Source organism: Pseudophryne corroboree, chromosome 6 (genome assembly GCF_028390025.1).
Source record: "Pseudophryne corroboree isolate aPseCor3 chromosome 6, aPseCor3.hap2, whole genome shotgun sequence".
NCBI lineage: Eukaryota > Metazoa > Chordata > Amphibia > Anura > Myobatrachidae > Pseudophryne > Pseudophryne corroboree.
Window position 1 is genome coordinate 308,375,468 of NC_086449.1, and position 16,972 is coordinate 308,392,439.

The following is a 16,972-nucleotide window of genomic DNA, read 5'->3' on the forward strand; positions in this document are numbered from 1 at the left end:
ACACACACACACACACCCCCCCCCCCCCCCCCCCCCCCCTCATCTGTACGCATCGGCACTCGGCTGTATCCCAGAATGTGCCTGGGTGCCATCCAAGCAGGACCTGCACGGGTCTAAACAGTATCTATATAGCAATAGGCGGCACTCACAGGACTGATAACTTTAGAACACCAGAAGAGACAAACTACTCCGTAGAGATCAACGTTTCGATTTATAGAAAAACCGTCATCAGGATCATATCACAAACAGAACATGAAGTGCATACTTACATAACCTTATTTCCCCCTGTCAGGAGGCCAGCGCCGCCGCGCCGTCTCCCGGGTCAATGACGTCACACGCATGCGACGCTCGGCGCGCCCAGATGACTGCCTGGTGTCATGGCAACCCGGCAAAACATAAACAAACCCATGTGAATATACAAGACATACCAATGATAACAAGCTGGTCATGGTTACAGGCTGCAAAATAAAGCCTAAAGCGGCTTAATATACATCACCACACCATTACTGGTCAGACAGCCGGAGCAGGACAAATGCACACAATATACAGGTTACACAAAATTCCCCAGTCATAACAAAATAATATAATAATCTGAAAATGATCAATGATTTTGTAGCGCAGGGTGCTTAACCCATGATTAAAGGCCTTAAAGTGTCGTGCAACTGGCTGACTATGCGTACCACTATTCTCCAAGGCCTGTTGAATGGCAGACCTATGCAAGGCCATCCGTTCTTTAAATTGCCTTGTGGTCTTCCCCACATAGAGGAGACCACAAGGACAACGAATGATGTAGACAACAAACGTGCTGGCGCACGACAAAATCTGTCGGATGGCACACCTTTCACCCGTATGCGGGTGCGAAAAATAATTTCCCGTCTCCATGAAGCTGCATGTGGTGCATCCCGTGCACCTATAGCAACCGGGTTTTTTAGTCAAAAAATTAGTAGAAATAGGTTCCTTAAAGGAAGAGATATCATTCTTGACCAGCCAATCCTTAAGATTGCGATCCCTGGCAAAACTGGGCATCACAGCAGCATCACGGAGAAACGGCAAATCCTTATCCGTGGTCACAATGGGCCACAGCTTTTTGGCACATTTTGCAATCTCCATACCGGAGGAGTTAAATCTCTGTACAGAAGGGACAACCTCTCTGTCCCCCTAACCCACCGGACTTTTCTTTAAAGTGTTGGCCCTGGGGATATTCAGAACTTTCACTTTAGCCTTAATCAGATCGTCATACTTGTACCCCCTCAGCACAAATTGTCGTATCATGATGTCAATTTCTTTCTCAGTTTCTGCGGGATCATCCGAAATCCGATGAACCCTCAGAAATTGAGAAAAAGGCAACCCTTTCTTGGTCGCAATGGGATGTTGACTGGAGAAATGCAACATGGTATTTCTATCTGTACTTTTCTTGTATAAACCTGTGTGGACCTGACCTTCATACAAAGAGATGCGGACATCTAAATAATTAACACTAACGTCACTGATCTCATAAGTGTACTTAATGGTGGTATCTTGAGAATTAACCTGTACCATTAATTCAGTAAAATCCTGCTTCGAGCCAGTCCAAATCCGTAACAAATCATCTATATAACGCACGAAGAACAAAATCTTCCCTGCAACCACTGGATCTACTTAAAAAAGCTTCTCGCTCCAGGTCGAACATACAGCAGTTAGCGAACGCGGGGGCCACACATGACCCCATCGCGCACCCCTGCCGCTGTACGTACCACCCTTTGTCAAAGAGGAAATAGTTACGTTGCAAGGTGAGTTCTAACAATAATAGGAAGAATGTTAGATCAGGACCATTATATAGAGGGCTCGTGGAAAGAAGTCTCCTGGCTGCTTCCAACCACTTATGATGGGGTATGTTAGTGTACAGGCTAACAATGTCCATCGTACATAGGAAGCTCCCTGGTGGAATCTCCGTACTCGCCTGCAACTTCAAAATCAATGACGTTGTGTCTTTCAGGTAGGCAGACTGAGCCTGGATCACGGGCTGGAAAAAGTTATCCAGATACTTGGAAACTTTATAATAGATGGAGTTTCTAGCAGCGATGATGGGCCGACCGGGCGGCTCCGTCGGGTGCTTAAGCCCTTTAGGCAAGGTATATAATACTGGCGCCACTGGATGTTCCTCAAAGAGAGCCTTTTGTGTACCTTTAGTAATCACTCCATCCCTGACTGCTGATTCCAAAATAGTATTCAATTCAAGATTGTACGTCATAGTCTGATCTGAACTGAGTTTTAAATAATCGGCTGTATCCCCCAACTGCCGGTAGATTTCTTTACGGTATTGACTCAGATCTTGTACCACAATTCCGCCCCCCTTATCGGCAGGGCGGATAATGATGGACTGGTCCTTGCTGAGGGCCCGCAACGCTTCCATCTCACCTTTGGACAGATTGGGCCTAGAGTGTCCGTCCCGTCTGCTAATCTCATGGACCTGTTGATCTAGAGTTCTGTTAAAGCACTTCAGTGACCATTTCATGCTAAGTGGATCAAACTTTGATTTACTGCGGATAGCTGTTTCGGTCTCAGTCGGCATGGCTGTGGTCTTATTGGAAAAATGTTCCTCAAGTCGGAGCTTACGATTAAATTTATAATGATCCAGTTTCCACTGGAAATCATCAAAACCACTGGAAGGCACAAATGGCAGTCCTTTATTCAGAACCCGCAGTTCAGCATCAGATAAGACCCGACTGGATAAATTGAAGATTATTTGTTTTTCTTCTTTGCAGCCGCTTTTGAGCGTCCTTTGCCACTGCCGCCCTCGTCGGGTAACCGATCTCCTTTGGTGTTGCGCTGCGCGCGCGTACTCACTCCTAAAGGGGGTTTGTTGCCTGTACCTCTCTTCTGGGTCTCTGACTCACTCAGAGAGGAATTGCCCCCACTGGAGGACTCCGTGTCACCAGGGAAACGTCTGAACCTGTATTGCTGAGGTCTAAATTGTCTTTGACCTTCGGGGTGATGTGCCCAGGAATAGACCTTACATTCAGCATAATCTTTTTGTACTAGCTGTAATTTATCCCTCTTAAACTTGACCAGCTCACGTCGATATTTCTCGACCTGTGTTGATAATTTCTCAAGCCAGTTCTCTTTTTCATCAGATTTGAGGGTGTCAAGATGCAACGCCTCAAAGGCTGCTTTTTTGCTGCGAATATTGGACAATTCCCTGGTCGACTCCTCTATAACAAGTAGGATGAGATCTAAACTGCACTTGTTAAGAATGGCAGCCCATTTCCTACAAAACTCAGCGTTTTATTTACCAATAGTAGGGGTGTTGCGGATACGGAACCCCCTGGGGATCTGCCCGCTCCGATGATAGTCTGACAAGATCACCCCGTGCAGGAAGAAATTAACCTCTTTCTTGGCCAGCCTCAGTAATTGCGTGAAAAGCTGTTCAGGTGCTTCCACTCCTCCTGTCAAATCCAGCTTATATTTAACCCTTATGGTGTCTGCATCGGCATCCGAATAACTCCACGTCTCACCCGTGGGTAGAACAACATTCCTGTAGCCAGTGTTAGCTTGCATCATGGATAAAATAAAAACAGAACAGCCAGGATTGAGTGACCATGCACTATAACCTCCTAGTCGCCAGGGAGAATCCAGACAGTAACAAAAAGTAGAAACAGAGAGCGGTGCCTTGTGAATCATTGACTAAAGCGGATGGGTGCTGTCCCACCGCAGCAACCTCAGCGTATAATCACCATCTGTACGCACCGGCACTCAGCTGTATCCCAGAATGTGCCTGGGTGCCATCCAAGCAGGCCCTGCATGGGTCTAAACAGTATCTATATAGCAATAGGCGGCACTCACAGGACTGATAACTTTAGAACACCAGAAGAGACCAAGAAACTACTCCGTAGAGATCAACGTTTCGTTTTATAGAAAAACCGTCATCAGGATCATATCACAAACAGAACATGAAGTGCATACTTACATAACCTCGTTTCCCCCTGTCAGGAGGCCAGCGCCGCCGCGCCGTCTCCCGGGTCAATGACGTCACAGGCATGCGACTCGCGACTGGATGGCGTCATGGCAACCCGGCAAAACATAAACAAACCCATGTGAACATACAAGACATACCAATGATAACAAGCTGGTCATGGTTACAGGCTGCAAATATTATTTTGTTATGACTGTGGAATTCTGTGTAACCTGTATATAGTGTGCATTTGTCTTGCTCCGGCTGTCTGACCAGTAATGGTGTGGTGATGTACATTAAGCCGCTTTTAGGCTTTGTTTTGCAGCCTGTAACCATGACCAGCTTGTTATCATTGGTATGTCTTGTATGTTCACATGGGTTTGTTTATGTTTTCCCGGGTTGCCATGACGCCGGGCAATCATCCGGGGCACGCCGAGTGGCGCGCGTCGCATGCGTGTGACGTCATTGACCCGGGAGACGGCGCGGCGGCGCTGGCCTCCTGACAGGGGGAAACGAGGTTATGTAAGTATGCACTTCATGTTCTGTTTGTGATATGATCCTGATGACGGTTTTTCTATAAATCGAAACGATCTCTACGGAGTAGTTTCTTTGTCTCTACTGGTGTTCTAAAGTTATCAGTCATGTGAGTGCCGCCTATTGCTATATAGCAGGGCTGGCCAAACCGGTCCTCGAGATCTACTAACAGTTCATGTTTTCCAGGCCTCCTGGAGATCTGTAGAATTTTCTGTTAGGAATGAATGCAGCACATCTTAATTAGTAATGACTACACCTGTGCACCAGCTAGGTGGTCTGGAAAATGTGAATTGTTGGTAGATCTCGAGGACTGGTTTGGCCAGCCCTGCTATATATATATATATATATATATATATATATATATATATATATCTATCTCTCTCTAACGTCCTAAGTGGATGCTGGGGACTCCGTAAGGACCACGGGGATCAGCGGCTCCGCAGGAGACTGGGCACATCTAAAGAAAGCTTTAGGACTATCTGGTGTGCACTGGCTCCTCCCCCTATGACCCTCCTCCAAGCCTCAGTTAGATTTCTGTGCCCGAACGAGAAGGGTGCACACTAGGTGGCTCTCCTGAGCTGCTTAGTGAAAAGTTTAGTTTTAGGTTTTTTATTTTCAGTGAGACCTGCTGGCAACAGGCTCACTGCATCGAGGGACTAAGGGGAGAAGAAGCGAACTCACCTGCGTGCAGAGTGGATTGGGCTTCTTAGGCTACTGGACATTAGCTCCAGAGGGACGATCACAGGCCCAGCCTGGATGGGTCCCAGAGCCGCGCCGCCGGCCCCCTTACAGAGCCAGAAGACAGAAGAGGACCGGAAAATCGGCGGCAGAAGACGTCCTGTCTTCAACAAGGTAGCGCACAGCACTGCAGCTGTGCGCCATTGCTCTCAGCACACTTCACACTCCGGTCACTGAGGGTGCAGGGCGCTGGGGAGGGCGCCCTGAGACGCAATAAAAACACCTTGGATGGCAAAAAAATGCATCACATATAGCTCCTGGGCTATATGGATGCATTTAACCCCTGCCAGAATACATAGAAAAACGGGAGATAAGGACGCCGATAAGGGGGCGGAGCCTATCTCCTCAGCACACTGGCGCCATTTTCCCTCACAGCTCCGTTGGAGGGAAGCTCCCTGTCTCTCCCCTGCAGTCACTACACTACAGAAAGGGTTAAAAAAGAGAGGGGGGGGCACTAATTACGCGCAGTATTAAATAAAACAGCAGCTATAAGGGGAAAAACACTTATATAAGGTTATCCCTGTATATATATAGCGCTCTGGTGTGTGCTGGCAAACTGTCCCTCTGTCTCCCCAAAGGGCTAGTGGGGTCCTGTCCCCTATCAGAGCATTCCCTGTCTGTGTGCTGTATGTCGGTACATTTGTGTCGACATGTATGAGGAGAAAAATGATGTGGAGACGGAGCAGATTGCCTGTAATAGTGATGTCGCCCCCTAGGGGGTCGACACCTGAGTGGATGAACTGTTGAAAGGAATTACATGACCGTGTCAGCTCTGTATAAAAGACAGTGGTTGACATGAGACAGCCGGCTACTCAGCTTGTGCCTGTCCAGACGTCTCATAGGCCGTCAGGGGCTCTAAAGCGCCCGTTACCTCAGATGGCAGATATAGACGCCGACACGGATACTGACTCCAGTGTCGACGGTGAAGAGACAAATGTGACTTCCAGTAGGGCCACACGTTACATGATTGAGGCAATGAAAAATGTTTTTACACATTTCTGATAATACGAGTACCACCAAAAAAAGGGGTATTATGTTCGGTGAGGAAAAACTACCTGTAGTTTTCCTGAATCGGAGAAATTAAATGAGGTGTGTGATGATGCGTGGTTTTCCCCCGATAACAACTGATAATTTCTAAAATGTTATTGGCATTATATCCTTTCCCGCCAGAGTTTAGGGTGCGTTGGGAAACACCCCCTAGGGTGGATACAGCGCTCACACGCTTGTAAGGGCTCTACCCTCTCCTGAGATGGCCGCCCTTAAGGATCCTGCTGATAGAAAGCAGGAGGGTATCCTAAAATGTATTTACACACATACTGGTGTTCTACTGCGACCAGCAATCGCCTCAGCCTGGATGTGCAGTGCTGGGTTGGCATGGTCGGATTCCCTGACTGAAAATATTGATACCCTAGATAGGGACAGTATATTTTTGCCTATAGAGCATTTAAAAGATGCATTTCTATATATGCGTGATGCACAGCGGAATATTTGCCGACTGGCATCAAGTCTAAGTGCGTTGTCCATTTCTACCAGTAGAGGGTTATGGACACGACAGTGGTCAGGTGATGCGTATTCCAAACGGCATTTGGAAGTATTGCCTTATTAAAGGGAGGAGTTATTTGGGGTCGGTCTTTCAGACCTGGTGGCCACGGCAACAGCTGGGAAATCCACGTTTGTACCCCAGGTCGCCTCTCAACATGAGAAGACGCCGTATTATCAGGCGCAGTCTTTTCGTGGACAAGCGGGCAAAAGATTCCTCATTTCTGCCCCGTGACAGAGGGAGAGGAAAAAGGCTGCAGAAATCAGCCAGTTCCCAGGAACAGAAACCCTCTCCCGCCTCTGCCAATCCCTCAGTATGACGCTGGGGCTTTACAAGCAGAATCAGGCACGGTGGGGGGCCCGTGTCAATGAATTTCAGCGCGCAGTGGGCTCACTCGCAAGTAGACCCCTGGATCCTTCAGGTGATATCTCAGGGGTACAAATTAGAATTTGAGACGTCTCCCCCTCGCCGTTTCCTAAAGTCGGCTTTACCGATGTCTCCTTCTGACAGGTAGACTGTTTTGGAAGCCATTCACAAGCTGTATTCCCAGCAGGTGATAACAAGGTACCCCTCCTGCAACAGGGAACGGGGTATTATTCCACACTGTTGTGGTACCGAAGCCGGACGGCTCGGTGAGACCGATTCTAAATCTAAAATCTTTGAACACTTACATACAAAGGTTCAAATTCAAGATTGAGTCACTCAGAGCAGTGATTGCGAACCTGGAAGAAGGGGACTACATGATGTCTCGGGACATCAAGGATGCTTACCTTCATGTCAAATTTTACCCTTCTCATCAAGGGTACCTCAGGTTTATGGTACAGAACTGTCACTATCAGTTCAGACGCTGCCGTATGGATGGTCCACGGCACCCCGGGTCTTTACCAAGGTAATGGCCGAAATGATGATATTCCTTCGAAGGAAGGGAATTTTAGTTATCCTTTACTTGGACGATTCCCTGATAAGGGTAAGATCCAGGGAACAGTTGGAGGTCGGTGTAGCACTATCTCAGGTAGTGTTGCGGCAGCACGATTGGATTCTCAATATTCCAAAATCGCAGCTGGTTCCGACGACTTGTCTTCTGTTCCTAGGGATGATCCTGGACACAGTCCAGAAAAAGGTTTTTCTCCCGGAGGAGAAAGCCAGGGAGTTATCCGAGCTAGTCAGGAACCTCCTAAAACCGAGCCAAGTCTCAGTGCATCAATGCACAAGGGTGCTGGGTAAAATGGTGGCTTCCTACGAAGCAATCCCATTCGGCAGATTCCACGCAAGAACTTTCCAGTGGGACCTGCTGGACAAATGGTCCGGGTCGCATCTTCAGATGCATCAGCGGATAACCCTGTCACCAAGGACAAGGGTGTCCCTCCTGTGGTGGTTGCAGAGTGCTCATCTTCTAGAGGGCCGCAGATTCGGCATTCAGGACTGGGTCCTGGTGACCACGGATGCCAGCCTGCGAGGCTGGGGAGCAGTCACACAGGGAAGGAATATCCAGGGCTTATGGTCAAGTCTGGAGACATCACTTCACATAAATATCCTGAAGCTAAGGGCCATTTACAATGCTCTAAGCTTAGCAAGACCTCTGCTTGAAGGTCAGCCGGTGTTGATCCAGTCGGACAACATCACGGCAGTCACCCACGTAAACAGACAGGGTGGCACAAGAAGCAGGAGGGCAATGGCAGAAGCTGCAAGGATTCTTCGCTGGGCGGAAAATCATGTGATAGCACTGTCAGCAGTATTCATTCCGGGAGTGGACAACTGGGAAGCAGACTTCCTCAGCACGACCTCCACCCGGGAGAGTTGGGACTTCACCCAGAAGTCTTCCACATGATTATAAACCGTTGGGAAAAACTCGACAGGTATTGCGCCAGGTCAAGGGACCCTCAGGCAATAGCTGTAGACGCTCTGGTAACACCGTGGGTGTACCAGTCAGTGTATGTGTTCCCTCCTCTGTCTCTCATACCCAAGGTACTGAGATTGATAAGATGGAGAGGAGTAAGCACTATATTCGTGGCTCCGGATTGGCCAAGAAGGACTTGGTAACCGGAACTTCAAGAGATGCTCACGGAGGATCCGTGGCCTCTACCTCTAAGAAGGGACCTGCTCCAGCAGGGGCCCTGTCTGTTCCAAGACTTACCGCGGCTGCGTTTGACGGCATGGCGGTTGAACGCCGGATCCTGAAAAGGCATTCCGGATGAAGTCATCCCTATCCTGATCAAAGCCAGGAAGGATGTAACCGCAAAACATTATCACCGCATTTGGCGAAAATATGTTGCGTGGTGTGAGGCCAGTAAGGCCCGACGGAGGAAATTCAACTGGGTCGATTCCTACATTTCCTGTAAACAGGAGTGTCTATGGGCCTGAAATTGGGGTCCATTAAGGTTCAAATTTCGGCCCTGTCAATTTTTCTTCCAAAAAGAACTAGCTTCAGTCCCTGAAGTTCAGACGTTTGTAAAAGGGGTACTGCATATACAGCCTCCTTTTGTGCCTTCAGTGGCACTTTGGGATCTCAATGTAGTTTTTGGGTTCCAAAAGTCACATTGGTTTGAACCACTTAAATATGTGGAGTTAAAATATCTCACATGGAAAGTGGTCATGCTGTTGGCCCTGGCCTGGGCCAGGCGCGTGTCAGAATTGGCGACTTTATCCTGTAAAAGCCCTTATCTGATTTTCCATTCGGACAGGGCGGAATTGAGGACTCGTCCTCAGTTTCTCCCTAAGGTGGTTTCAGCGTTTCACCTGAGCCAACCTATTGTGGTGCCTGCGGCTACTAGGGACTTGGAGGACTCCAAGTTGCTAGACGTTGTCAGGACCCTGAAAATATATGTTTCCTGGACGGCTGGAGTCACGAAAACTGACTCGCTGTTTATCCTGTTTGCACCCAACAAGCTGGGTGCTCCTGCTTCTAAGCAGACTATTGCTCTTTGGATTTGTAGTACAATTCAGCTTGCACATTCGGTGGCAGGCCTGCCACAGTCAAAAATCTGTAAATGCCCACTCCACAAGGAAGGTGGGCTCATCTTGGGCGGCTGCCCGAGGGGTCTCGGCTTTACAACTTTGCCGAGCAGCTACTTGGTCATGAGCAAATACGTTTGTAAAATTCTACAAAATTGATACCCTGGCTGAGGAGGACCTGGAGTTCTCTCATTTGGTGCTGCAGAGTCATCCGCACTCTCCCGCCCGTTTGGGAGCTTTGGTATAATCCCCATGGTCCTTACGGAGAGCCCAGCATCCACTTAGGACGTTAGAGAAAATAAGAATTTACTTACCGATAATTCTATTTCTCGTAGTCCGTAGTGGATGCTGGGCGCCCATCCCAAGTGCGGATTGTCTGCAATACTGGTACATAGTTATTGTTACCAAAAAAAAAAAAATCGGGTTATTGCTGTAGTGAGCCATCTTTTCTAGAGGCTCCTCTGTTATCATGCTGTTAACTGGGTTCAGATCACAAGTTGTACGGTGTGATTGGTGTGGCTGGTATGAGTCTTACCCGGGATTCAAGATCCTTCCTTATTGTGTACGCTCGTCCGTGCACAGTATCCTAACTGAGGCTTGGAGGAGGGTCATAGGGGGAGGAGCCAGTGCACACCAGATAGTCCTAAAGCTTTCTTTAGATGTGCCCAGTCTCCTGCGGAGCCGCTGATCCCCATGGTCCTTACGGAGTCCCCAGCATCCACTACGGACTACGAGAAATAGAATTATCGGTAAGTAAATTCTTATTATATATATATATATATATATATATATATATATTTTTTTTTTGCATGCATTTTTAAACCTATAACATTACTGTTGCGCAGGTGTCTGTTAAGGATTGTTTGTCAATTAAACTATTTCTCTCTCTCTTCCTAGGGAAAATGACCGTGTTGCAATGGTCAATGGGGTGTCTATGGATAATGTTGAACATGCATTTGCTGTTCAACAATTAAGAAAGAGTGGTAAAAATGCCAAAATTGTAAGTCTTTTATATGGTTTCTCCTTATGATAACTATTGTGTGCTCTAGCTACAGATATTTCCAGATTTATTAACCCGCTGCATTACCACCTAATGGAGGATTTCTTTAATGCAGTTTTCAAACACAACTTGCTTTAAATCACCATCTTCATTTATTGTTTTGAATATAAATCGGCAGCTTTTTTAAGCTGCAATTTCACTAACAGCCAACCAAACGCAGCCAAAAAATGGTAGCAAAAAGGTGTATTTGGCCAAAGGGATAACTCATTTGTCAATAAATGAAACTTTAAGCCAAAACCATTAATAAACGTGCATGGTGGCCTAAAAATGTAAATAATTATTGGGTGCAATTTAATATTAAAATGTTTACTGAGTAGAATATTGTTTGTGTAATAAAAATATTTTTTGTTACATAATTCTAAATTACTTGTTAATAGACCCATGTGCAATATAAATTAGTGCGTTTATTAATTACTTTATCTGGTCTTAATGAACATATTATTGTCCCTGTGATATAACTAAAATATTGGCCACTTAATTATATTTTGACCAGTTAATGAAAATTTATATGAAATGGTTTTTTTACATTTTATTTTTGAAATGTCCCAATATATATCTTTAATTTTTGACCCCTCAATAATTGAAACTTGATTTAGAACCCACAACTATTAAGTATTAATTATTGGCAACATCATACACATACAGAGAGCGATGTTGCCAGCCAGAGCCATTTTTTTTGCTGTTTCTCCTGTGACCTGACACAAATCACTGGAGAGTTTGAACTTGTTGCCAAACCCATTATCGAATACCCCCCCCCCCCCTCCTCCCCCTTCCCAAGTGTCATATCATTTGTAGCTTCAGAGGTTGAAATGGGGGGTGTGAGTGAACCATTGAGATGTTATAATATCCATAATAGTCCTCCGGCTCACACCCACATCTGCAGGTTCACACGACCCCCAGTTTTCAGCCAGAACTGTTAGATGATCCGTGGTGCAGCTTGGGGGGGGAATGGTGACTGGTGCTCTGGAGTTTATGATCATCCATCCTGTTTAGGAGTACAGCTTCAAGTCTTTCCTTAATGGTTGTGTTCCATTTGGAGCAGTAGAAATTATCAGTGCTAGTTTAGATGCACTTTTATTATTTTTTATTCCATAGTATTGGACTTGTCAGATAAGGACATCTGTGTTTATAGTTGCTGACATATTTTGTAGGGACACACATTGAGCACAAGCCAATTCCTATGTCGATTTTCCCCATTGTGTAATGTTGCCTAAGTTGATAGCATATTTTTATAACTGCCTGACTTTCTGGCTCTCGATTATGTTTTGTGGTTATTTTCTTTAAAACATATTTTAATTTTGGTATATCTAATATAACACTAATAGTCATGCAGTTTTTTTGGTATGTTTTATCTACACTGGCACATTACTTAAGTATCTTCAACAACCCTAATGCAGACTATACGGCGGAAGAAAAAAGTACAGCTTCCAGTGGCTCGTCCTGACCCCGAGCCAGTGTCTGACCATGAGGAGGACAGCTATGAGGATGAGGTGCCTGATCAGAGAAGTGCCCACAGTGGCCCTGGTGCCATCAGGAGAAGTGAGAAGAGTTTGGTTAGGGACAGAAGTGCCAGCAGAGAGAGGAGTTTGTCACCTAGATCAGACAGAAGATCCGTTGCTTCCAGTCAACCTCCAAAACCTACCAAAGTGACCTTGGTAAAATCCAGAAAAAATGAAGGTGTGTTCCTACCACAGTTTTATACAGAGTCTCTTGAATTCCAAAGTCCAGCATTTTCTTTACGTGGATCTTGATACATTTTTGTGTCTTTCTGGATCTGCTCTTTAGTACACAGTCTTTCTTTTGATTTGTAAATGCCAAACATATTATAACTCATCTTGTTTTATAATGTACCACAGGTGTATTAGCATATATGTAAAACGCAAGCATTTGTGTGTGAATTAATTCATAATTATCCTGCTTTGTTCTTTTAATTTTGCAGCCAAAAATATACATTAATGTCCCCTTTTAAAATGATACAAACGAGCACCTAATTTTTTAATTTATTTTTTTTGCATTTATCCCTATGTCCATAAATAGTTTAGTATATTTATGTGTAGAGGTCTTTTGTAACCATCTGCTAGTGTGCTCCTGTATAACCATGACTTTATGCTGTGTATGTGTTTATTGCAGAATATGGATTAAGATTAGCCAGCCACATTTTTGTAAAAGAAATCTCTCAAGATAGTCTGGCAGCGAAAGATGGAAATATTCAGGAAGGCGACGTTGTGCTTAAGGTATTATTGAATACTTTGCTGTACCCACATTTCTTTGATGTCTTATTTCTGTGATTTTGTTTAGGAATTACACAATAGTTAATGTATCATGGTTCTTTTTATTACTATTATGAATTGTAATAGCATATAAACTTCACATACTGTACAAATGATTCTGCCAGCTTCCGTGGTTAGACTACTGGTCTGTGGCAGAATGTTGTTTTCATGGTAAACAACACAACATCTCAATCAGTGTTTCTCTGCAGTAGCATTGTGCTTCCTCCTACTATTCCATCGGGTGTGGTATGGTTTGCCGGCGGTTGGGGTCCCGGCGACCAGCATACTGGCTCCGGAATCCCGACCGGCGGCATACCGACAGCTGGGTGAGCGTAAATGAGCCTCTTGCGGGCTCGCTGCGCTCGCCATGCTGCGGGCACGATGGCGCGCTGTGCCCACCACGCTATCTATTCTCCCTCCAGGGGGGTCGTGGACCCCCAAGAGGGAGAAAAGATGTCTGTATGCCGGCGGTCGGGATTCCGGCGCCAGTATGGTGGTCGCTGGGAGCCCGGCCGCCGTCAGCCTGAAGACCACCCATTCCATCGCTGCATGGATCATTTTTTAAAAATTAACAACACTTTTTAATATACATATTTGCGAGACAAAAACCCAGTTTTTTGCGACCGAATAATTTTTGGGTATTAATGGATACCCCTGTTTGCCTCTGCACAAATAAAGAAAACTCATTTTCATGAACTTAATTCTGGGAAGCACCACTAACGCAGTGCTATATCGATATTGCATAATATAGCGGGTATGTTTGTTCCATTTATATATTTATATTCTGTAGTCTTGTGCTGATTCAACTTTTTTTATTTTATTTAGAAAATAGGGCATTGTATTATTTGTGCTCAGTTATCGCACAAGTATCGTACACCGGAAACTCCTTAGGTTAGAATAAGCTCTGCATAATGAAGTATCATATTGTTAATGTTTACGTATGACACTGCTGCCAGTTCTCTGCTAACTCTCATGTTGTGAATAGCTTTATAATCTTTGTTGCTGTTTAAGTTATGCACATTCTCTTAGCAAAGCTACTAATAATTATGGTTCAGTGCATTCATCTGGAAAATGTGAGCACAACACTGGTCAAGAAAAAAAAAAGTGATTTTATTAGCAACTCAACTTTTTGTGCTAGTATGGTAGTTTTTGGTTTATTGGAGTTTATTTTTTTTCTGCATCTCTGCCTGTCTTTTCATTACAGCAGTGGCACTTTATCAACAGTTCCTAGGGATGTTGATCAATACCACTAGCTGAGTATACATTTCTGAATTGCTGGAATCTGGAGCTCTTATTCATGGATGAAAAATGTAGAGGCAGAACTGCTGATGTGGACCTCGCAGTGTCCTGTCTTGAAATTATTACGCATCACTGACTAAGATACATGAACCTGCAATCCCCTCTATAGCATAGAATCGCTCAACTTTATATGAACCATTCGGAAAATGTAGGCATGTAAACAACTGGGTTTTTTGTTGTTTTTTTATTTATCCCCTCTAATTTTCCCCCTCTGCCCATTTTATGTTCATTTTGTTTGCTCTGCGTTGCTATCTCCAAAAGTGTTTTTTGAAAACTCTGCACTGACATTTGTTTTTGTAAAGATGTCTAAATCTGTTTTCAGTGTTAATTAATTGCATAAGCAGCAGCTTTGTAAGACTGTTACTGCCAAATTGCAGTAATCTCATGAATACTGCTCCCATCTCCAGGTTCTTCAGTCCTTTCATTTAGAAGTCAAATAAACTTTTATAGTATGTTGCTGTTTTTGTTTAAAGTGTACTCGTCACCCTCTGATAATGGAGGTTACGATGATACCTCAATATCAGCAGTTGCCATGATTTCATTTTTTAATCTGTCCACAGGATGGCAAATGAGTTGTTTTGGTCTACTTTGCACAATGAACACAACCATGTGTGAAAGATACTATAGTTTCACTAGGACAGAGCTTTATAAAAATCCAACAGGAATGTAATGGCACCTTTTCATCATGCTGTAAGTCACTGCGGGTGCCAGCGAGCTAGGCTTTTCATGAATATTGCAGCATGTGTCTTTCATGTAAGAGGAAATAAAATTGACCCACGCATCAGGCTCAGAAGCGAAACAAACATCCATAATACTAACATGTTAAATGTTCTAGATGAGTCTGTAGCAGGTGCCAGCAAGCCAGACACAGATCATGCTTTGCTTGCAGGATGTATTGCAGACCAAAAACCTCTACTCTTTGTTAACTTGGTATATGTCAGTCAATCATTTAGAAATAATTTACTCTTAAACATGAATAACCAGTAATCCCTCCATTGTTGTTTTTCAGATTAATGGCTCAGTCACCGAAAACATGTCTTTGTCTGATGCAAAAACATTGATAGAAAGGTCAAAGGGTAAATTAAAAATGGTAGTTCAAAGAGATGAGCGAGCAACTCTGCTGAATGTCCCTGATCTAGATGACAGCCTTCATTCTGCAAACGCTTCAGAGAGAGACGGTAGGATGCAGTATCGGATGTGGATTTAGTCATTTCACTTGCAGTTGTCAATGATTGTCCACCATTATTAAGGGGAATTCAGTTAGCCACGATATGTGTTAAGGTAACGAAGCTATAGCACAATGCTTCCACACATAGGCAGTATGTGCAATCCCATTTATCACACAATTTAATTAGAAAATCAAAAACTCTGCGTTCATGCAATAATTCTTGTTTGTGTTACTGGCGCTAAGAATAGGTGAAAATGGGGATATCTGTCTGTACCCCCAAAAAAGACACTAGTATAGGATAACGGTATAGAAGTCTATTGGCCATAAATAGTGTTTGGGTTTTCGTAAAATGTGTCAAATGGCTGTTATATGCATTATTCTAAGATGGTGAAAAAATGATAGGCTAATGGTGTATATATATGGGTCATTATAAGTCGCTTTAAAAAAAAAAAAAAAAAATTCCACCTGCAAGCCTAAAAACCCCTGTCCCACTCGTAAATCACCCCCATATACCTTTTCCATACCTTGTACCCTGTCATTTTGCATTTTTTCACCATTATTGCCCAAATAAAAATAATTAAAAATGTGTACGTGCCTAATTAGTCATTAAAGGGGTTGTCCCAGTGCTTCTGAACCAAATCCAGACATTTTTACCCTTTTTGAATATGGATTTTCCCAAATTTTTCACTTGCTCAGGAGGCAAGGCAAAGAAATTCCTGTTTAAAACCGATGGAGAGTTAATGTGGGTAAAGATTTTTGCGAATAATTGGATAGGTCTGTTTTTGTAAGTTGCGATAAAAGCCTGTTTGTCCAGCGAAAATGTGTTATTGCGGTTAATTGAATTCCCCCTTAATCTGCATTGTATCCCTTTTCATCCGTCCTATACACTTTATGTATAAATATACGGGTTTCGGGTGGATGATAATACTGGGGCAGCGTCATACATATTAGTCAAACGAAAAAGTGGCCGCCAGATTTCTTATAGACACTGCACCTACAAACAGTATGGGCAACAGGACTACCTGATGTATAAAGCAACATAAAGTGAAAAACAAGTGCAAATGTGTTAGCATGTAAAACACAGGTTGCGCCTTTCCTGCATTGTCTGAGAGACTCCTATTATAGTAAGTCCATCTGGACTCGCTGGGTATATGTGATGGTGGACAGAGGCTTGAGGCACAGTTGCCCTCATCTAACTGCATTAAGCCTTAGACGCCTGTTATTTTCCCACCTTGCCTGGAGAAAGATGGGCTAAATCAGCAAGTACAGTATGATGTTAATGAGCAGGGGAAGGTGCAAAATTAAGTGGAGAAGCCTGACATGAGCTCCCAAGCCTTTTAGTATCTCATGTCACTAAGAAAACTTTCTATACATTTAAGAACTTGTTCAGACCTTATGCTTTTGAATGGGAATACATTCTATAGAATGGACTGTTCTGTAGCTTTACATTTATAGTTTTGGCTCATTTAATTAAAAATGA

At 44.3% G+C, this 16,972-nt stretch overlaps 1 protein-coding gene across 10 annotated transcripts in view; it reads left to right on the forward strand.

The window, feature by feature from the left end:
• TJP1 (tight junction protein 1) overlaps window positions 1-16,972 on the forward strand; it is an 805,169-nt gene that overhangs the window by 668,258 nt on the left and 119,939 nt on the right. For all 10 annotated transcript variants that reach the window (XM_063926229.1, XM_063926221.1, XM_063926222.1 and 7 more), the window contains 4 exons: window positions 10,593-10,695; window positions 12,153-12,432; window positions 12,886-12,989; window positions 15,334-15,502. In XM_063926229.1, the coding sequence (XP_063782299.1) occupies window positions 10,593-10,695; window positions 12,153-12,432; window positions 12,886-12,989; window positions 15,334-15,502 (656 nt within the window). The remainder of the gene's footprint in view (window positions 1-10,592; window positions 10,696-12,152; window positions 12,433-12,885; window positions 12,990-15,333; window positions 15,503-16,972) is intronic.